Raw genomic sequence first — 23,746 nt, forward strand, 5'->3', positions numbered from 1 at the left:
GATGATGATATGGATTAACAATAGGTAACATACTTTCTCCTTCCATTAGATGGTTCCTGAAGAATTACCCAGGCAGTGCGGGATGCTCGCCATTAGAAAAAGAGCCGTTTGAACATCCACTTGGTAAAACTGTACTCATACCCTCCAACCTAATACAGTTATAACTTATAAGGCACCAAATAAGGGCTGTTCCACTGAATTGGTGCCATTTTTGTCAATGGGAAAATATATATAACTGCATGAAAACAATTAACTGTACAAAATAATAGTTGCATTAAACAAAGTGGATATGTTTGCATTGTTTAATAAATAATTGAAAAGATGAATTGAAACAACCTTAAAGCACTGTAGTCTGGTGGCTTAGTGACATTACCGTTACGGAGCGGATAAAAGCGCCAAATTTTTTATGGGCCTTCTTTATGACCTACTGAAGGATTTTAGAAGGGTACTCAAACTTAAATATTGAAAATACCTTTATAGTGCACATAAGTTATTTTGATCAATAACTGCAAAAAACGCCTATACTAAAAAAGGACTAATTCTTGTCATGTGTCCTCCTGCTGCTAGTTTTTACATCATACTTGCACAGGGTGTCTACAGGTAGTGTCTTCACATCCCAGAACAGCCAGAATGCCAATATTTGATTCCATTATGAACCATTTGGCTTTCAAATAAGGCCTCATTATGGACGGAAATAGCAAAAAGTATCATTTTCAGATGATGATTCAAGACCCAGCACATGAAGTATTATCCATAAAACCTTTAATGCAATTATAATGTTAGAACTCTGATTGAGGCCAAAAATAAATTAAAGGGGCAAGTCAGCTGGTGCACATGATCAGCATGGGGGCTGAGGACCAATGGCCTGGATGACTCTTCTTACTACACTATGAAGTAATCTGCACGTGAAACAGGCAAGAAAACAATTGTTGTCACAATTTAAACAAATTGACATGCATCATAATGTGGAAACTTGGTGTATTGGTGTGCATAACTGTACCTGGTGTCTATTTGCAGCAGTTGCATTTGCAAAGTGGAGAACAGTCAATATTAGCATTGCTGCATTTACAGCTGGAACAGTCACCTTTACATGAGCATTTTATCAGCTCTCTGCAGGCAATGGAGACCTCGGGAATGGTTATCCAAACTGGAACCCATGACCCTGTTTCGTCCTTGGTCCATCCAAAGTCCTTTGGAGAAGGAATCACTTGCTGTGTGTCTGTGCTGGTTGCCCAGATTCCTGCCTGAAACACAGCCCGTTTTACATGCTGGAGTAGGGCATCCTGCGTGGGAGGTAATCTCTCCATCGGCCGACTGTCTTGACAGAAGAGTTCCTTCCTTGTTTGACTGATGGAGTTCAAAGGACTGGATCTGTTGTACAGGATCACAGTCAGCCTCTCAAGTGTCTGGAAATGCTCAGAGTCAACTTTTAGTTCCTGGAATGGATGCTTTGCCAGATACATAAATGTTTCTGTAGCAGCATCATAGGCTTGCCAGGCCCTCCAAGCTGACTTCTTGCCTTTTCCGTTAAATGCAGATGTTGTGTCACAACCTGAATATGCGTGGAACATAAGCCGACCTTGTGATTTGGGTTCCCCCAGGCTTTTGCAGATGTGGTTTATGTGGTAATATCTGAACCTTTTTCCCATGCCAAAAGCCACCCAGATGTCAGTCAATGGTTGAAGCACCACCAAATCAGAAAATAAACCAGCAAGGATCACGATGACATCAGTGTCCACAGTTCGCACAAGAACTGTCTTTGCTCCCTCCTTCAATGCGCATTGTAGATGGACCACTATCCTTGTGTCTGCCTCCTCATGGTTGCAACAGTCCATCATGCTAGTGGAACCAAAAGCTTGTCCTGACACCGCTTGCCCCGATGTGACATACACAGCTTTGGTTGGTGGCCAGCTGAACTCTTGGATCTTGGATGTCAAGAAATCAAACAACTCCTTCTTGTTGATTGGGTCGCGAAGAAAGTCCATCCAGTTGCCTGGCAACTTTGTCGGGCCTGACACTTTCCTGCGAACACCACGTCCTCTTTTTTCTCGGGTGGACTCCTTCAAGCTGTCAGGGATGTACGTGTCCCATACAACATCCAATCGTTTTGCATCCTGCAGCTGCTTCTGCAGGTAGGGGATGAAAACCTCATTTGCATAAGCATCAAACGTGCTCACTCTAATAGTGGGCAGGCAGTGGACAATTACTGCCCCATCTAGGACTTTGAAGTCATAGGTTGAGGGTGGCTCTGATTGTGCTGGCTGCTCAAGACATTGTAGCAGGTCTGATTTGGTGCCTGTCAGATGAAGTTTTCCAAAGTCTGAGAGAGATGGAGGGAAGGACTGCACCTCATGTGTAAAGAATTCATCCAAATTACTCTCACGGCTCTGCATAGCTACATATAGCTGGCCAAAGAGTGCCACGTTGTTCTGAAGCACTTTAATCTTTTTCCCATCTTTAGACATTGTCTTGCGTCTAGGTTGCCTGAAGACTGCCAAGGAATTCCTTTTAATCGGATCATGGATAGATTGTGTGCGTTCATCAAGCACCTTCTTGACAAACTCCTGATATTGTCTCTTCCCTGTGTCCTCCAGGATGAGCATGGTATTTGCGACTAATTTATCTGCGCAGTTGCGACTATCAAGAGTCACAAGTTCCTCGAAGACATCCAGGAAAGGGTTTCCCATACGCCTTATGGTATCTGACAGACTGTTGACCTGTCTCTGGAATGTCTTCTGTGTGCCAAGACCCTGCTCATGGTGCTGGAAGCTCTCTTTGTCATCTTGGAGATATTCCTCTTCAAATTCCTTTATCAATCTTGCCATTTCTGGGCCTGTGAGCATCCATCTTCTGAAGGCAGTTGGATTTTCTGTGAGGCCAACCGCACCACCTGAACCTTTCACATTCTTGTTCTCTTGTTCATGAGCTTGGTCCAGTGGGATTGCAGAAAACCTGTTAGATGTCTTTGAAAGAACCCAGTGAGAATTCTTCTCAAACTCGTCCTTGATAGAGTCGGGCAAAGACTTCATGTCCCTGATATGGACAGGCAACCATCTTGAATAGTTCACATGGTCCAAGGCAAAGAATAGAGGGGCCAGTTCTTCAAGCACTTCTACATACAGTAGGAAATTCTGCTCTCTGTGTGCCCTTATGAAGATGAGAATGAGGGTTTCATATCTCATGATCAGATCCCAGAACATGAACGTCGGACTCTTCTTCAGCATGTTGTTTCTCCAAGCCATGAAGGACTCTTCATCTTTGGGGCCTGCACTAACCCTGAAAGCCTCCTGTTGTAGATTGTGCAGTGTCAAGACAGTGACCTGGTGTGCATGCCTGGTTCGTGTTAGGTGTGCTGCTTTCAGAAACGACTCAGCCATGCCACTTGATGCCACTTCTGCTTCAATCAGTGCTGTCGTCCAACCAGAGCCCTCTAGGAGATCGCCAAGTGTATTCCAGAGAGCCATCTCTGTGTGTAATCCTCCCAGCATAACTACATGAACTCTTTCACCATGGGTGTTCGGCCATTTCCATTGTACAAGCTTAGCCAGAGCAAACAGAGGCTGATCAAATGCAGTGACAGGGATCTGTCCTGGATTGAGAAATTGAACAGCCTGTCTCTGAACATCCATGCCATGCTTAATCATGGCTGCTGTGGCAGATTTCTCATAGAACAGAGGAAGGAGTGCACATCTTGCTGGGGGGTCTTCCACTGAAGGATCATGTGATCATGTGATCAGGCTGGAACTTATTGTGATCATGCAGGCTAGTTTATATATCGCCATCTGGTGTTGTGAATGTATATTGAAACAGTAGTTGCGATTATGAACAACTTCATGATTAATTCTAATTACAAAATGAATAGAGAATGTCTTTACCCACACTACATGCAGAACATGACATTTTTTCAGCTTTTTTCTTAATTCCGCCTATACTGTACAGGACTTTATGGAGGATGTACCTGTACCAGGTGCCTTGGTAATGCATTTTAGACATCATTTTGAATGTTTATCCATCACTGGACCCAATTAAAAGCAAATTTACCTTCCTAAGTGGAAAAAAACAACAATTTATCAGCAATATACCTTTTATGACTCCGGAATAACATTTTTTAAACAATTTTGTGCACTATATGGGTATTTTCAATATTTAAGTTTGAGTACCCTTCTAAAATCCTTCAGTAGGTCATAAAGAAGGCCTGTAAAAAAATTGGCGCTTTTATCCGCTCCGTAACGGTACGCCTAAAAATGTGCGCTAACCCACCGCACTACTGGGAGACTAGCATGTGTTGCCTGTCCCCGCGTCCTACCATGAAATACTGTGTAATCCATTTTAATCCTTCAAAAAATATATATATATATTTTTTTTTTTTACAAATTTGTGTTACTTCTTAGTATCAAACCATACTTATAAGCTTGCTTTATTATTTTTTTTAAATAGTCATAATTTTCACTTTAGTTTTGCCTCTGGGTTTTTCTACTCAGTCCTGGTATACCCTAACATATAGAACAGTGGTTCTTAACCTGGGTTCGATCGAACCCTAGGGGTTCGGTGAGTCGGCCTCAGACACACCCGACTCATCGGCCTCAAACACACCCGACTCATCGTGTAAATAAAAACTTCTCCTTATCGGCGTATTACGGATACGGCAACAGCTGACTGATTTGCAGGTGTGTCATTTGTTGTGAGTTTATGCACTGTGTTGGTTTTGTTGTGAGTTTATGCACTGTGTTGGTTTTGTTGTTTGAACAAGGTGATGTTCATGCACGGTTCATTTTATGCACCAGTAAAAAAAAACATGGTAACACTTTAGTATGGGGAACATATTCACCATTAATTAGTTGCTTATTAACATGCAAATTAGTAACATATTGGCTCTTAACAAGTCATTATTAAGTACTTATTAATGCCTTATTCAGCATTAGAGGGTTATAACCCTAACCCTCTAATCCTGACCCTAACCCTAACCAAATAACTCTAAATTAAGTCTTTATTACTTAGAATATGTTCCCCATACTAAAGTGTTACCAAAAACATATAACTTTGTCTTGAATTTGAAAAAAAACATTTTATTTTTCACTAAAGAAGGGTTCGGTGAATGCGCATATGAAACGGGTGGGGTTCGGTACCTCCAACAAGGTTAAGAACCACTGATACAGAATATTCGACAAGTCACATGGTCCGCAGGAAGTTGCATCATTGGAAGGCCAAAGATACAAAATGTTGTTCTGTATATTTCTTAAAATGTCAACTGTTAGTTGGGGGATTACCAACTCAGCACAATCCTGTTACCTAAATGATTTGTTGTTATATGATTACTTTTTAAATAAATCATTTTTGTTTAATCAATGTAATGGGCTTAGTGTCAACTTGCTTTTAGCATAAATGCCATGTGGCTATATTTCATGTATTTACAGTGGATATAGAAAGTCAAGACAACCACATTTTCTGCTATTAAAAGTATGCTCTGTATTCAATATAAAGTACATGCTACTGTTTACAAACAGAATACAGAAAACAATTCTGCCTTAATGCAGAATTGTCGCCTATTCTCATACAAATGCTAAGTACAGTGACGGTACGATCAGTTACTTTGAGCGACAGGCTTTTGTATTATTTAGTACATTTTTCCACATGATTTTATTATACTACAGATGTTACCAGTTTAATTTTGCCTCAATTTCCGCTTTGAGCCTGAGTGAAAAATGTGTGAAGAATGCACTACTGACCTGATAAACCCGAAAGAGAAAACGGAAATACAATATTATCTGCTCACAGATGGTACATTGTGGTTGTTTGAATACACTGCGGCTAGTGATAGTGATAGTCCCACTCCTTAATGTTCAAGTCGCACGCACAATTCTCACAGAAATTAGGCAAAATTAGAGTGGTATCTACTCTACAACCAGGTGGTTTGCATAAGGACCTGACATGAATTAATTAATGTCTTACATGTTGTTTTCAACTCTCAAATGTTCCAGTGACAGGTTTGTGTGTCGCAGTGGTCGACTACACTCCTGTGGGCCAAGATGAACTCTATTTGAGTCAAGGTGACACTGTAGAGATCCAGGGACTACTTGTAAGAGGCCTGGGCGTCTTCATTGGAAAACATTGCTCCACTGGTCGTGCTGGTTTCGTCCAAAAAGCCCACATCAAACCTCTGGACATCATGCCTCTGTAAGTTAATCTCGTTATATAGCATGGCTAGAAGTGATCAGTAAAATTGTTTATGTACTCTAACTGTGGTATGGACAGGGTGTCAAGCACGAGGACGGCAGTGACACAGCTTAAATGATAATGCGTGTTTGTCTCACACAGAGACAGACAACTGGTCTTTCTGACCGAGGAAGAGCGGGCAGCCCTGGCTCAAACTAAACCGTTCAACTCTGAGTCAAGTGACAGCAACCTACTAGAAAAGCTCTTCTTATCCGACATCAGCTCTGTGTACAGGCTCGGTAAGACTCTAGGGAGATATCTTTTTGTACAAACAACTTCCAGATAGTAGGCTCTAAATCAGGAGTTCTATTACTTTTTTGAGTCATGGACCCCTTTAGAAAAGCTATCGACCACCTTCCCCAGATATATTCACAATAATTGTTAAAATGGTAATAAACATTGACTCAACTGCAAGTCAATGAGTTATAGGTAATTTACCGTTGTTTGGGAAAATGGTTTTATACTGAATATAAATGTTTATTTCTATCTGTTCATCACAAAACCCATCCCTAGATTAAAAAGCCCTGCTTTGAATAGTCTATGATTTTCTGTGATATTATTCTCTGCCATCAGCTGTTCTTGTTTTGTTTTCAGACAGGCTGGATGAGTCTGACTTCATGTACATCAGGAATCGCCCCAAACGAGGTAATAATTTACATGATCATATATGTGTGGTAAGTGAATTTCTGAGAACTGGGACACTATTTATTTTAAGATTCATATGAATATTATATGCATTTAGAGTATTTGTAAGGAACCTAAGGAACACCTACATAGACATGTTGGTCCAGAAAGAAGGTATCTCACACAGAAGATCAGGGAAGCATGGGAGAACGAAGGGGTGATGGTGGTGCTATGGTTGGACCTTGCAAACGTGTACGGATCAATGCCCCACAGGCTGGTCAGGAAGGTACTGCACCGACTCCATAGTCCAGGCAGCTTGAGCTTCAGAGTTTCAAATGGTTTCACAACATTATACTGGCATAAACGCGTAAAGGCATCAACAAATATAGCACCGTTTTGGTGATCCTTTTCGCAATTGCCATGGAATACTGTGGAAGTCAGCTGAGTGCAAGTGCAGATGGCCTCTAACTAAGTCCAGTTTTTGCCAATCACAACATCTCATGCTTCTGGGAAGAGGGTGGATCCTCAGGGGCTTGGAAGAGCTGATCCTCTGGGCTCAAATGAGCTGTAAGCCAGCAAAGTCCAGATCCCTCGTGCTAAAGAGAGGAAAAGTTGAGTTGAGTTTGAGTTGAGTTTGAGTTTATTTCGAACATGCATGCATACAACATGATACATCACAATTTCCAGTTTCTCTATTCAACATGTTCGAAAAGGAGTAGGAAGAAGCAGAGCTTATTTAATCCTACCCCTTTTCTTTTACATAACAGTTGCTAAAACTTTTGTTCACTTCCTGTTCTCAATTTATTCACAATATACTCCATAGGTAATCACAATAAAAATAAATAAATAATATTCGGTGAAGTAAGTTACATTTCATATGGTGAGATGAGTAAGATTATCTTGAAAAATGAATGGATAGATGAGATGAATTCAGAATGGTTCTTCTTCTTTGTACTTTGTAAACACTAAGTTTGAAGAGTTTCTTGAAGTGGATCATATTAGTACATTATTTGATTTCTTTGCTTAATCCATTCCATCATTTTATCCCACATACAGATATACTGAAGGTCTTAAGTGTTGTACGTGCATACAATTGTTTTAAATTACATTTTTGTCTAAGATTATATTTCTCCTCTTTTTTTGAGAAGAATTGTTGTATATTCTTGGGTAATAAAGTCACCAGCAAGTTTTGCTTGCCACTTAGCAGCACCTAGATACCATCAATTAATGGACAAAGCAGCGAAGAGCCTAAGGAAAGTGTTTGATTGCAGCCTGAGAGACAGAGCAGCCCTCCATAAAAACAACCTGGAGCTGGAGTCTTGGCTAGCCTCTGTGGACAAGTCTGAACTCTCTAGCAAGTTCAAGGTGTGGCTATATCAGCATGGCATCCTTCCACTAATTCTCTGGCTGCTCTTAGTCCATGATGGGCCTATTTCCACAATCAAAGGCTTTGTGAGGAGAGAAAGTTGGTTCTTCCGGAAAGGTTTTTGTCTTCCACATAGCCTGAGCAGCATTGGACTATATGGCTGGAACAACATGCTGAAGCTCCCCCGATGAAGCAGTCTGAATGGGGAATTTAAGGTGAGCCAGACCAAGGCAGTGCTGCAATACCAAGGCTCATCAGATCAGAAAGTCTTTAGGGCTGGGATCAAAGTGAGGACAGGACGGAAGTGGAAGGCATCTGAGTTAGTGATATGATGGATTACAGTAATGGCACAGGGCACTGGTAGGACCAGTGAATTGTGGAAGATCTGGCCTAGGGAACACCGCCCCGATACGACAAGGTTTGGGGGTAGGACACGCCAGTAGGATGGTTACAGTGCGGCAAGAAGGAGCCTCAACAAGATGAGAGCAAGCTGTGGAGTGCAAAGTCCCATGGGCTGAATTGTGGTAAATCAAGCCCCATCAAATACATTTCTTGATCCAGGCTGTCTATGATATGTTACCAAATCCGTCAAACCTAATCTGCTGGGCGACTTCAGCCTGCATGCTATGCCCAAAGAGAGGGACTCTGGATTATATCCTCAACTGCTATTCAAAAGAAGTGGGCAAAGGACGCTATCACTGGCGCCATGACCATAAATTTAAGACCATAGCAAACACCATCAGATGTGGTATCAGCGTCTGTAAGTGCATTTTGTCAAGACCGGGTAAAAGACAACATCTTCTGCCAGGGAAACCTCCTCTTGACTCTTAACAGCAGCGCAAGACTGGGATTTAAGAGAGAATAGTACAAGTACATAATCTCAATGCTATCTCAATGCTATGACAGCCTCCAAGCAGTTAGTCCTCAAAGAACTAACCATCCCTTGGATGGACCGTATTGAAGAGACCAATGAGAGACAGAGATCAAAGTATGCCGAGCTAGTGAAAATATGTTGCACAGCGAGTAGCTGACGGTTCACAGGCCAGTCCCGCTGTAGGAAACATGCTGAACATCACATGAGTCAGCAGATAAAGGACCACTAATGAGGTCACTGAGGCTGCAGAAGTCTCCTCAAGGTGGCTGTGGCTCAGGAGAGGTGATCTGCAGTAGCGCAGCCTGGAGACAAGCTGGGGCTTGATCAACCCCGGCTGGGTAGCTTTGGAGAGAGTGTTTGATGCTTGAATGACCCAAAACACTCAATGATCTGAGGTAACACAAATGTGTCTTGGTGGCAATAATAAGATGCACAGTATGTTACACATAAGCCCTCCTTACACTCCACACAGCTTTCACACACACTTATAAACACTTCCCGTTCTCCTTAAACACGTCACACACATTTAACATGAAAACTTAAATGGGTACTCAATGTAGTCAATAGTACATTAAAATATGCAATGTACTAAGACCGTAGTGAGAAAACCACAAAGTGGCTAGGGAACACTTTATATTGAAAATGAGACACTTAGAATTATAACATCATGTCCTTGAAGTGTATTAAAGAATTAACTCCTGGTAATAATAAAACACTAGAATGTTTAAACACTTTACCTTAACTTTGATGCTGAGTGAGAATCACATATAGGATTACTGCTGTCACCTCACAAAATGTTTTTCTCTTTGCCATATTGTCCCGAGTAGCCAAAGCAAAAACAGGTGTACTGCTTTTCCATTTTTTAATATAGCACGTGGTAAATATTTTTTTCTTGTAGTAATCACGTCCAAAAGGTTGGAATCGTATGAACCAACTTTCCCATATGAAATTATGTAAATCCAATGAATCCGTAACAGACACCCAAAATGCTAACACAGAACACATTTTACAGCAAGTAATACATGCAAAAAAATGGTGGCTTGTTTTGCATTTTTTCACGATAAAAGGCACAGAGATTGAGTCACCTCTATCTGAGCACTTAATTCTGCGGAGTGATAAGACAACAAACTAGTTTGTTAGGTGCAATGTTTGGCCAAGCCAATCTCCTGAAAAACAACCCCTACACCATAATTCCTCCTCAACCAAATTTCACACTCGACACAATGCAGTCCGAAATGTACTGTTCTCCTGGCAACCTCCAAACCCAGACTCGTCCATCAGATTGCCAGATGGAAAGGCGTGATTCATCACTCCAGAGAAGGCGTTCTCCACTGCTCTAGAGTCCAGTGGCGACGTGCTTTACACCACTGCATCCGACGCTTTGCATTGGACTTGGTGATGTATGGCTTAGATGCAGCTGCTCGGCCATGGAAACCCATTCCATGAAGCTTTCTGCGTACTGTACGTGGGCTAATTGGAAGGTCACAAAAAGTCGGCGACCTCTTTGCACTATGCGCTTCAGCATCCTCTGACCCCGCTCTGTCAGTTTACGTAGCCTACCACTTCGTGGCTGAGTTGTCTGTTGTTCCCAAACTCTTCCATTTTCTTATAATAAAGCCGACAGTTGACTTTGGAATATTTAGAAGCGAGGACATTTCACGACTGGATTTGTTGCACAGGTGGCAGTTCCATGCTGCAGATCACTGAGCTCCTGAGAGCAGTCCATTCTTTCACAAATGTTTGTAGAAACAGTCTCCATTCCTAAGTGCTTGATGTTATACACCTGTGGCCGGGCCAAGTGATTAGGTCACCTGATTCTGATCATTTGGATGGGTGGCCAAATACTTTTGGCAATATAGTGTATGTTGGTTTATTAGACTTTTTTTTTCTGACTGCAAACTCAACCCTCGCTCGCTGCATGGAAGACAGCAGAGAGAATCGGACACATTTGAATGGTTACGGTTTGTGGGTTACAGCAACATTTAAAATAACACATGGCGATTCATTCATAGCTTACTGTTTTTTTTTAATTCTGACCAATCCAGAGTTGAGTCCCCACTTTATGTCACCTGGGATAGGCTCTAGCCCCTTTAACCCCCAACAAAACAATCAGTACAAACAGTAGCTGGATGAACAACATGTGACCTTAAAGGCCTACTGAAATGAATTGTTTTTATTTAAACGGGGATAGCAGATCTATTCTATGTGTCATACTTGATCAGTTTGCGATATTGCCATATTTTTGCTGAAAGGTTTTAGTAGAGAACAACGACGATAAAGATCACAACTTTTGGTATCTGACAAAAAAAAGCCTTGTCCCTACCGGAAGTAGCATGACGTAGTCAGTTGAACATTTCCGCAAAGTTCCCTATTGTTTACAGTGATGGCGGCCAGAAGTGAGAGCGTTTCGGACCGAGAAAGTGACGATTTCCCCATTAATTTGAGCGAGGATGAAAGATTTGTGGATGAGGAAAGTGCAAGTGAAGGACTAGTGGGGAGTGGAAGCAATTCAGATAGGGAAGATGCTGTGAGAGGCAGGTGGGACCTGATATTCAGCTGGGAATGACTACAACAGTAAATAAACACAAGACATATATATACTCTATTAGCCACAACACAACCAGGCTTATATTTAATATGCCACAAATTAATCCCTAGGTGTTTGTTATGCTCGCTCCTAGCTCCTAGCTCCCGTCCATATAACCTGCCAATACAATTCAAACACCTGCACAACACACACAATCACTCAACCCAAAGGACCGTTCACCTAACCCAAGGTTCATAAAGCTTATATATTTACCCAAAGTTATGTACGTGACACGCACGTACGGGCAAGCGATCAAATGTTTGGAAGCGCAGCTGCATACTTACGGTACCACGTCTGCGTCTGTGTATCCAAATCAAAGTAATCCTGGTAAAAGTCTGTGTTGTCCCAGTTCTCTACAGGCGTCTGTGTATCGAAGTCAAAGTCCTCCTGGTAAGAGTCTCTGTTGTCCGAGTTCTTCGATCTTGACTGCATCTTTCGGGAATGTAAACAATGAAACACCGGCTGTGTTGTGTTGCTGACTTCCCTCGCAAAATACTCCGCTTCGCACCGACAACTTTCTTCTTTGCTTGCTCAGCTTCTTTCTCCATAATGCAATGAATAAATTGCAACAGATTCGCCCACACAGATGTCCAGAATCATGTGGAATTTTGCGATGAAAACTGACGACTTTAAGCTGGCCGCGGTGCTGGACTAAAATGTCCTGTCTAACTCGTGACGTCACATCCGCAGAGTCATCATACCAAGACGTTTTCAGCAGATATTTCGCGGGAAATTTAAAATTGCACTTTAGTAAACTAACCCGGCCGTATTGGCATGTGTTGCAATGTTAATATTTCATCATTGGCATATAAACTATCAGACTGCGTGGTCGGTAGTAGTGGGTTTCAGTAGGCCTTTAAAGTACCATCAGCCCTGTTTGTGTTCTCACAACAATCTGCCTTCTTTCCAGATCACAGGGTCCCTGCAAGCACTCGTCAGAGCGTCATGTCAGAGAAAAACGGGGGGACGCCCCCGTACCATTCCTCCCCACGTCCATCGCTGTCTCACTCCTCCCCCCGTGTGTCCCTCTATCAGTCTCAAAATCATCTGCCTCACGAGGACGAGCCCTTGTCCTTCGCTCTTGGCGACACATTCAGGGAACTGAATGATTTCCAGGAGGACCCGCCTCTCTTCTTGGAAGAAAACAGTTGGGAGGGGGACCAGTCTGATCTCAGTGACCCCACGCTGACCTTACTAAACCATGGCCACTTCCAGGTCAGCAGACTTCCTGTGCAGAAAGTTTACTTGTTGCAAGGCATGTGCTAAAAGCAAAAACATGCGCTTTCTTGCTTCTCTAGTGGCCATTAGATATAGTAGATACAGCAAAATAAGCTAAGCTATAGTTTTTGCATAATCTTGATAAATTATTGCATTTGTGCCTGTCCACTCTTGTGGTGCATCCAATTTAACCATGATTTGCAGTTTTGTTAAACTAATCTATGCGTGTCAATGTGACATTAAGTTTAGAGACATGACTTATTAATGACATTTCAGATTGACTTAAAATACAATCTGTTCCAGGAATATCTTAAACAGCTCCCATGACACACTTTTTGTGTGTTTTATTCCCCCAGGAAGAGTTCCTACCCCTGTACGACCTTCAGTGTTCCTTCCTGTGGGTGACCTTCGATGGGAAGAACGAAAGCGAATTGTCAGGGCAGCTTGAGAGCGTGAGGGAGTGTGCAAAGAGGATGGGCATGCATTGGGCACATAGACGAGCGTGCTTCCTCCTGGGAAGACTTTGTGCCAGGAAGCTGAAGCTATCCCAGGTTGGTTATATTTATTATCAAGTTGTTTGAATTATACTACACCAACACATTTCAGTAGATCTGGAGAAAAGAGAGCAATGTCAAAAATTCTATAAAGATGATAATGTTCACTTTTGAGTACTGTTCAATAAAATATTTTACAGTATATTTATTGTAGCTAAATTTTGTTAATTTCTATTGTATAAAACTGCTTTGCATCATATTAAGAAGTGTTTAAAATGCAATAACTTAAATAGCTGAATAACTAACCCAACTAAAAAACCCACACATATATTCTAACTTTATTTAGAACATGAACTATGTTAAAATACTAATACTGTCACATTGCTGATTATTGTTTTCCATCAATTGTTCATGCTAAAATTATGTGCATGACTGTATGTTATTTCATAAGTTGTTGCTTCATTTGGCCAAAATATCAGCATTCCATATTTGATCATTACTGTATTACTGTATTATTCTGTGGATGCATTAAACACTATTTAAAGGTTTTTTAATGCAATTTTTAAAATAGGATTCATTGTACCGATACTATTACATCTAGTATTCTATAGTATAGCAGTACCTCAATTAACGAGGGGAGGAGAGGTTCTGTGATGGATCTCTTAACTCAAAGTATCTCAAATCAACGTCTGCCACTGAAAAACATTTAATCAATTGGTGATTGGCCCCTTAAAACATCACATTTTTATGTCTTTTAAAGCTAAAAATACACTTTTAAATAACAAATATTTTATGAAATGAATAAAATAAAGTGTACTAATAACAACTACAGTAGTTTTTTAAAATAATTTAATAATAATTTAAAGCATTGACATTTTATCCTTTCAGCCGCTTTTATATACTTATATATATATATAAATATATATATATATATATATATATATATATATATATATATATATATATATATATATATATATATATATATATATATATATATATATATATATATATATATATATATATATATATATATATTTTATTTTTATTTTTTTTTTCATGGATAAATGTCCGCTTTTTTATATTATTTTAACATTCTTAGCTGGCGTTATAGTCATTCTGTTTCAGTATGGGGCAGAGGAGCAGTAATACCTCAAATTACTTCACCAAATATGCAACACACTCGACCATGTTTTTGATGATTTTTAAAAATGTTTTTTTAGTCAAAGATTTTCAGCCGCTTTTTCTTCTCAGCACTGTCATTCACATTAATTCCTTTATTGTTTTTTATCATCTTTGGAAATCAAAATGATGTTGATATCCAGCTATAAGATAATCCTAGTGAGTAAAACAATATTTTATGGTCGGATCTTGCTGGGATTACAGTGACATATTCATGCCAACTAATTGCGGAAATGCTTGTAACTCAAATTTTTGCTTGCAACTTGAAGCATTACGATTAGCCTGGGTTGAGGTACAAGTTGAGGTACTTACTGTACTTTTTAACCTCATTTAAAACGTTTACTTTTCTTGCATGACCAATAACTATTTTAAATTGCTAACAAAAATCTAACTGTGTATGATTTTAAAGACTAGATTTTTGATTCACCTCTTGTACTGATATTTGGTATTACCGAATGCTTTGTTCATGTAAATCCTATCTAACAGTATCCTCCCTTTTACCTTTAGGCCCGGGTGTACTATGAAGAAGCTCTCAGTGTTTGTGTTGACAGTTTCTGTGACACGCCGCTGCTAATCGCTCTGCTAACCAACGTTACCGCCATCTACCTGAAGCAGCGTATGACAGACAAGCTGCCCCTCACCCTGGAAAAGGCCAGTGCCTTGCTCCTCTGCCTTCCCATCCACACCTACACATCCTCAGATGAAATTGAGCTGCTCAAGCTGCTTCTGAGGAGGTCTGTGGTAATGGGAGACAAATACCTAGAGGCCCGCGTGTGCTACCTTATCTCCAGCCTATTCCTGCTTCTCCGGAAACCTGATGATGCTCTTCCCTTTGTTGAGCGTCTGCAGTTCCTATCCGCAACTCTTTCGGCTAATGATGGGTATCCCATAGCGCCCTTGGACCTCAACTGGCTACTGAGCTGTTTGTATCACCGTAAATACATGCCTTATCTGGCACTGGCTTCTCTGAGTCTGGACTCAAGGCAAGACCACTCACTCCATGATGCTTTCCAGAGGATTGAGTTGTTCATCAGAAACGCTGTGCGACTGAACCCTTTCTGGAAGGAAGGAACCTCTCTGCTCCCTGCCCAGATTGTAGTCTACCTCCTCCAGGCTCTGGCGATAGCTGAGAAAGATGGCGACTTAAAGACGCAGAGGGATCTGTGTCTGGGCTTGGCCTCTGTTTACCAGCAGTATGATGCCCTTGATAAAGCTGTGTGCTGTGCCCAACAAGCAGTGGAGACAGGAGCCTACATTAACGAGGAAGAAGGCTTCGAGGCCTCTGTGCTGCTAGGTTGGTTGCTGGTGTTGACAGGCCAGGCTGAGAAGGCACAGCGTGTCCTCCAGCCTCTGCTTGTATCACTGCAGGTACATGAACACAGAGTTCCTTGCATTAAATGTGTATTATATTTTGATATGCACCACCTATCTCCAGGGCACTGATAGCTCCACTCAGAGAGGCGTCATCCACAATCTCTTGGCCTTGTGTCTGAGGCAACGAGGCTGCATACCAGAGGCAGGCTGGCAGCTGCACTCGGCCTTGGTGATATCAAGGGAAAGTGGAAACCAGAGGAATCAGGCCCTGGCCCTCGCCAACCTGGGCTGCCTGGCACTGGATGTCGGGGCATCCACATTGGCAGAAAATTTTTTGGTCAGGTCAGATATCCTTCTTGTTATTAGAAGACTATAGTGGTACATCATATTTGTTTTGTCTGTGTACTTCAGTGTCCTCCCACATTCTAAAAAACATGCATGTGGAGAATTTATTTTAGTTTATTTCTAACAAGAACTTTGGGTAACATTAAAACATTGCATGCTATATTTCATAAAACCTCTAAATGGCTATACTTTCTGTGGATTGTTAATGTGACTGGTTGTTTAGATGTGCTAAGATCCTGGCTGAATGCAAAAAACCTAGGGTCTGATCTACTAAAATCCAAATAACACAAACTGATTAAAGTGTGCAAACCATACAATTGTGTGTACTATTAGTGGGTGTGTTGCGGGTGACCTACTAAGAGTGTGTGTAAAATGGATGGTGGTGCAGACCAAACTATTTAAATTAAGTTTATGCGTGTAAAACCATCTGTCACATTTGAGAAACTAATTTCCTTCCACATTTATTCCTTCCACATACTTTGTAGATGTGCTAAGTATAGACACAAAACAGTGGCCACTGAACAGTTTTAGTCTTGATAATCACATTGCGATTGCTAACTAATTATATTTGCATTTCCAGTATTGTGGGTGTTCTCCTCAGCATATATTCTCCATATTCATGAAAACCGACACGCTAAATGTATACACTCTGTATTTTTTCTCATTTAGAGAGACACAATCCTCTACGTAATAGCATAGTAGATCAGCTTTGTGTGCGCGATCAAGTTTTAATACACACAAACCCTTAGTAGATCAGACCCTTAGTTATTCCTTGCAGCATTCCTGCAGCATCCTTCCTAATCCTAACCTTTAGCTTTTACCATTAGGTTTGTTGACAAATTAGTCCAAAAGGTACTTGCTTTTCAAAGCGCCATGGCTTAGATGCACTAATCCTTGTTTATTTTTAATGATACATAAAATGAAACGCTAGGGGTTGGCTGGGTTCAGAGGTCAGCATCTTTTCATGCAACTTACTTCCAGTTCATCATAAAGTTCTTGTTTTTCCAGGTCTTTGCGAATTTTTCCGGATCTATGGGAGAGCCCCACAGATGAGGAACATGTCCAGACATACCTTTGGTTGGGCAGGAGCTACAAAGACAGGGGGAAGAGTCACAACATCAGGGTGTGCTATGAAATGGGGCTTCTGATTGCACTGCATGCTAGAAATCTGCCCAGTAAGTAATAAATAATAATAAATGCATATACTGTAAAAAAGCACTTCTTTGATTTGGTTACAATCATGTATGGCACACTCTGGTGGCCAGCCTGCGTAACAACACATGCATAAAAAAAGTGATTTCATGTCTCACAGGTCAATTGGTGGTGGCCAAGGTGCTGAGTCGACTGTATTCTGACATGCTGCTCTATGCTCAAAGCATTGTCTACTATGAACACTGTGTGTCAGTATCTAGGGAACTGAAAGACAAGAGGCTGGAAGGAGAGTACCTTGAAATCCTAAGTAGCCTCTACCTGTCACTAAACACGGAAAGGTGAGTTTGTATCCCTCGATACCTGTTCCATCACAGTGTGATACTTGTTTAAAAGACCAAAGAAGTTTTGATTTATAATGTGGTGCAGATCATCTCGTAAGTCTCTGGACTACACAAAGCAAAGCCTGAGGATTTCTATTGATCTGGGCAAAAGAGAAGAAGAGTCTGAGACCTGGTTGCAGGTGGGAAGAATCTATTATCTCATCCAGGAGGATGAGCTGGCCGACATGTATTTGCAGGTGAGGATGCATCTGACAAACGGATATGTTTTGTGTCTCTTTTTTGCAGTAAAATATTAAAAAACCTGCATACCTCTATAATACTACATATTACAATAACAACATACTGTACTGTGCAGCAGTCTAAGACCACCACAAGATTGTGCCTATTTCAAAGTGTAATTACTTAACATAGTAAAACACAAATACATATATTGTTAGATATTGATACTCATTAAATTTTGGTGAGGCTATATTTCAAATGTCCAGCTTACATTTCAGCAACCATTTTTTACTACAGCATATCATAATATATGTAAAAATAAAATATAAATAACTGAAATAATACATTAATAATAAAAAAAAGTAACGTTGAGACAATAATAGTAGTAATTTTAATAATTAAGTTATAAAACAACAGAATAAATTGTTAAAAAAACACAATAGTTTAACATGATCAGTAAAAAGCCTGAATAAAACGGTGTGGCGTCAGCTTTTTTTTATTTTTTATTTTTTTTAAATAACCGTCTCTACAGTCCGGAGGGTCTATGGCAGGCTGTTCCACAGGTGGGGTCCATAGTGGCTAAATGCTGCCTCACTGTGGGACTTTGTCCTGTTAATTGGTAAAGATAAAAGGCCAGTGCCAGAGGATCTCATGAACTGCGAGGTTTGATATGGTAAAAGCAGGTCAGATAGATAAAAAGGCACAGGCCCATTAAGACATTAAACAACTAATAATTGAACTTTATAATTCAATCAATCAATCAAAGTTTATTTATATAGCCCTTAATCACAAGTGTCTCAAAGGGCTGCACAAGCTACAACATAACTGACCCTAAAGTGGAGGAGGAGCCAATACAGCGACTTTAAAACTGGTGTAATGTGGTCCTCGTTAGCACGCATGAAGCTGAGTTGTGTAACTATAGGAGACTTCTGATATTCTTTTTGGGAAGGCCAGAGAACAAGGCATTACAATAGTCTAAACGACAGGAAATAAAAGCATGCATTAGCACATCCGTGCTGGCCTGAGAGAGAAACGGACAGGCTCTGGCTACGTTCTTAAGATGATAAAAAAATATATTTTTGTAATATTTTTAATATGTGGGATAAACGTCAGTCGAAAATTGTGCCATTTTTTTTTTATAGATTGTGTGGATTTAAAATCTCGTAATTTTGTAAAAGTGTTGCCCTCTGGCCTTCAGGACCAGTAACCAAATCCTCAGTTTTGTCCTGGATGAGCTGTAGGAAATTCACTGCCATCCATGACTTTATGGTTATTAGCACCAACAGTTCTACTCTTTCTCCTTATATTACACATTATTGCTCTTCTTTGACATTTTTGTTGTGTTTTTATTTGTTAGATGTATCTGTAGAATGTGCTGCATCCCAATGGAAATTTAGCTGAGGGCCTTAAATAGCCCTTGGCCGCACTTTGGACACCCCTTATCCAAACGTCACTCTTCAAGTGTGGCTTTCTAATGCTTCTTGTGCAATCAATACAAATAAACTTTACATGTGTTTGACAGGCAGCTGTAAAGACAGCTCTGAGAATGAACGACCCTCATTTTTCTATGAGCATATACGAAGAGGCGGGGGACGTCTACTTTAAGGGTCACAGAAACAGGATAGCTTCAATGCCTTTCTACAGGGTAAAAAGAAAACACAAAGCAATCAAAGCTAATTTCTTGTAATCAATCTCAGATAATTATTTTGAACTTCAAATTTGTCAAAAAATAATTTTACACCGTTTGTTTCAGGATGGCAGTTTACCATTTGCACGGAGTATCAGAGACATCAACTCAGAGTTCCGCTTGTTGAGTAAACTAACAGAGCTGCTGATGAACCAGGGGGAGCAGGACGAGGCTCTGCAGTACGCCACACTTGCAGTTGAGATCGCTAACAAAACAGGTATTGTCAATGCCGTAAATATAAAATGACTAGAAAGCTTCATAGTAGAATCGTAAATGTTCTTGCAGGCGTGCATATGAATGAGAGGACGGCCTACCACAGACTGGCGACTGTCTACTACAGCCTGCAGCTGTACGAAATGGCAGAAAACTACTATCTCAAATCGCTGTCACTCTGTCCGCCTGTGCTGCACCACACAATGGAGGCTCGCTACTACACTCAGGTCCTACTTGCAGGCTGGGAAATATCACTCTGCACAAGCTCAAGGTAAAGATAATTTCGACTCAGTCATGTGTCACACATAGAACACACACACAAGGTTGTTGTTTTTGCCTTTATACAGTTGTGGAATTAACACATTATTATGCCTTATTTTGTTGTGATGCCCCGCTGGATGTATTAAACAATGTAACTTTACCATGAATTGATTAAACGTGGACCCCGACTTAAACAAGTTGAAAAACTTATTTGGCTGTTACCATTTAGTGGTCAATTGTACGGAATATGTACTGTACTGTGCAATGTACTAATACAAGTATCAATCAATCAATCAATCAAAAACAAGGTTTTCCAAAATAAGAGAACAACTTCAACTCCAGTTATGGAAAAAAGGTGCCAACATGGGCACTGCCATATTTATTATTGAAGTCACAAAGTGCATTATTTTTAAACATGCCTCAAAACAGCTTGGAATTTGGGACATGCTCTCCCTGAGATAATCCTGATACCCATTACAACTATGGGAAATACTATACTTTTGACTTTCAACAAAGTGCATTATTATTATTTTTTTTAAAACATGCCTCAAAACAACCGCTACAAAAACAATGAAGGCACACAGCTTCAGTCCAGAGTATACTAGAACTTACTTGCCAACCTTGAGACCTCCGAATTCGGGAGATGGGGGGGGGGGGGGGGGGGGGGGGGGGGGGGGGGTGGGGGGGGGGGGTGTTTGGTGGTAGCGGGGGTGTATATTGTAGCGTCCCCGGAAGAGTTAGTGCTGCAAGGGGTTCTGGGTAGGGATGTCCGATAATGGCTTTTTGCCGATATCCGATATGCCGATTATTGTCCAACTCTTTAATTACCGATACCGATATCAACCCGATAGCGATATCAACCGATATATACAGTCGTGGAATTAACACATTATTATGCCCTAATTTGGACAACCAGGTATGGTGAAGATAAGGTAGCTTTTTAAAAAAATGAATCAAATAAAATAAGATAAATAAATTAAAAACATTTTCTTGAATAAAAAAGAAAGTAAAACAATATAAAAACAGTTACATAGAAACTAGTAATTAATGAAAATTTGTAAAAATAACTGTTAAAGGGTTAGTATTATTAGTGGACCAGCAGCACGCACAATCATGTGTGCTTACGGACTGTATCCCTTGCAGACTGTATTGATATATATTGATATATAATGTAGGAACCAGAATATTAATAACAGAAAGAAACAACCCTTTTGTGTGAATGAGTGTGAATGAGTGTAAATGGGGGAGGGAGGTTTTTTTGGGTTGGTGCACTAATTGTAAGTGTATCTTGTGTTTTTTATGTGGATTTAATAAAAAAACAAAAAACAAACAAAACAAAAAAACGATACTGATAATCAAAAAACCGATACCGATAATTTCCGATATTACATTTTAACGCATTTATCGGCCGATAATATCGGCAGACCGATATTATCGGACATCTATAGTTCTGGGTATTTGTTCTGTTGTGTTTATGTTGTGTTACGGTGCGGATGTTCTCCTGAAATGTGTTTGTCATTCTTGTTTGGTGTGGGTTCACGGTGTGGCGCATATTTGTAACAGTGTTAAAGTTGTTTATATGTTCACCCTCAGTGTGACCTGTATGGCTGTTGATCAAGTATGCCTTGCATTCCCCTGTGTGTGTGTGTAAAGATTGCATTTATTATGTGACTGGGCCGGCACGCAAAGGCAGTGCCTTTAAGGTTTATTGGCACTCTGTATTTCTCCCTACGTCCATGTACGCAGCAGCGTTTGAAAAATGTTACATCATATTTGACTTTTTGAAACCGATACTGATCATTTTGAAACCGATACCGATAATTTCAGATATTACATTTTAAAGCATTTATCGGCCGATAATATCTCTAATCATGATACAATTCCAATTCCAAAACCAAACCCGGCCCAGAAACATTCAGAATTGCAATCAACAGAGCAATTGAGAAGACACACAAACATGACATAAAACAATCTAAAAGTAGTCAAACAAAAATGAATAATATCAACAACAGTATCAATATTAATAAGAATTCCAACATAGCAGTGATTAGAAATGCCTCATTTACATTATCATCACAGCCATTTATAAAAAAATAAAATCAAAACATTAAAATATTAACAATAGTATGATCACAGTTTGTGACTGGCATTGAAAGTAATTAATGGGCATTCCTGATCACATAGTTTTTCACAAAAATCATTCGGTTCTGAACGATGATTGATCAATCGGCACATCCCTATCAGGTACCTTTTTGCCCCCAGCACCTCATTTATTCTAATTATAATGCTTTCCTCCAGGATGCTTTTGATGCACTGGGTTACTTCCACCTGGCTCTGGCTGCTGCCCTGGAGGATCAGGAAAACCCAGAGGCTCTGTACGTGGTGTACATGAAGCTGGCGGAGCTCCACGGCAGCCACATGCCTGATGCTCGGCTGTGTCAGTTTTACACAGACCGAGCCCACAACTTGAGAAGAATCCTGTCAGGAGAAGAAGCTGTGAACGAGGAAACTGTGACGGACTCAAGCGAAGACGGTGTACGTGAGCCATTCCCAAGAGCTTGTCCCATCCAAATTGATGATGGCAAAAGGAAGCAGGATGAAAATATTTCTCCTCCAGATACGGAGAGTCAGTTTGTTGATGCCTCTGCATTCATCACCAGTCGGTCGTACAGTGAGAGTATCCTGACAGAGTCCTTTGACACGGCCAGGGAGCACATGTCAGACTCCTGCAGCTCCACTGACACTGTACAAAACTCCCAAGGGCAAGCGAAGGGTAATGGTTTGATCTCTCGTGACGTCAGGCACACTCCGGATGAAGAAACAGATTTTCATCAAAAAGATTCCTCTCAGATAGACATAAGCATGAATGGATAAGAACAGACTTTCATGGACATGTGGATAAGCTAAGCAACAATTCCCAGTGGCACTTTTTGTTCATTTCGTTTGTCTGGTCACAAGTCACGTTGGCCAGTTAATGCAATGTTCCAACAACACGGCACTTTCTGTATAGAAAGAGAGGTCACTTTAAAAGATGTGCCTTTTTTTAAATGATGTTTTTTCAAGAGTTACCAGTGTCCTGGTGATGTAAAGGTTCTTTTTTTCAATGTCTTTTATATCTCTGCAAGATGAATCTAAAATGATGTTGTATGTCTTTTTCACTGACAAAAAAGAACAGTGTACCGGTAAGTGCATTTCAGATGACATGATGATATGAATAAATTATTTTTAAGTCACATTAACAGTAAAACCTTGTCGTCTTCTGCATTGATATTTTAATAGAAATATTACTTTTTCATAATGGCTTTGTTGCTCTAGTGAAAAGAGGGTTGATGTTTGACCCTAACTACCAGTGGTGTGCTGTCAGGGCCAACAAGGCCTTCTCTGCTGGCCTAACATAACCAGAAATCATGATTATAATTAAAGATAAAATTATTTTTTAATTTACTTTCCCTAAATATCTAAAAGTATTCATATTCTCTTTATGTCATATTATGCTCGTTCCAGTGCTGTTGTTTTTAGCTTTAGTTTGTATCAAATCAGAATTCAGCTAGCTTATGTTGTAGAGGTGTGGGAAAAAATCGATTCGAATTCGAATCGCGATTCTCACGTTGTGCGATTCAGAATCGATTCTCATTTTTAAAAAATCGATTTATTTT

General features: G+C 40.4%; 1 protein-coding gene across 1 annotated transcript in view; it reads left to right on the forward strand.

The window, feature by feature from the left end:
- Positions 1–23,324, forward strand: part of LOC133648998 (SH3 domain and tetratricopeptide repeat-containing protein 2-like) — a 38,849-nt gene extending 15,525 nt beyond the window's left edge. Inside the window, 16 exon segments of the mRNA XM_062045645.1 lie at positions 50–123; positions 5,979–6,174; positions 6,316–6,452; positions 6,808–6,858; positions 12,575–12,879; positions 13,239–13,433; positions 15,066–15,926; positions 15,994–16,214; positions 17,226–17,392; positions 17,530–17,707; positions 17,796–17,946; positions 19,452–19,574; positions 19,683–19,833; positions 19,902–20,062; positions 20,065–20,100; positions 22,389–23,324. Coding sequence (XP_061901629.1) covers positions 50–123; positions 5,979–6,174; positions 6,316–6,452; positions 6,808–6,858; positions 12,575–12,879; positions 13,239–13,433; positions 15,066–15,926; positions 15,994–16,214; positions 17,226–17,392; positions 17,530–17,707; positions 17,796–17,946; positions 19,452–19,574; positions 19,683–19,833; positions 19,902–20,062; positions 20,065–20,100; positions 22,389–22,964 — 3,583 coding nt within the window. The 3' untranslated portion in view covers positions 22,965–23,324.
- Positions 23,325–23,746: the final 422 nt, after the last annotated feature.

The sequence above is a fragment of the Entelurus aequoreus genome, linkage group LG04 (genome assembly GCF_033978785.1).
Source record: "Entelurus aequoreus isolate RoL-2023_Sb linkage group LG04, RoL_Eaeq_v1.1, whole genome shotgun sequence".
Classification (NCBI taxonomy): Eukaryota; Metazoa; Chordata; class Actinopteri; order Syngnathiformes; family Syngnathidae; genus Entelurus; species Entelurus aequoreus.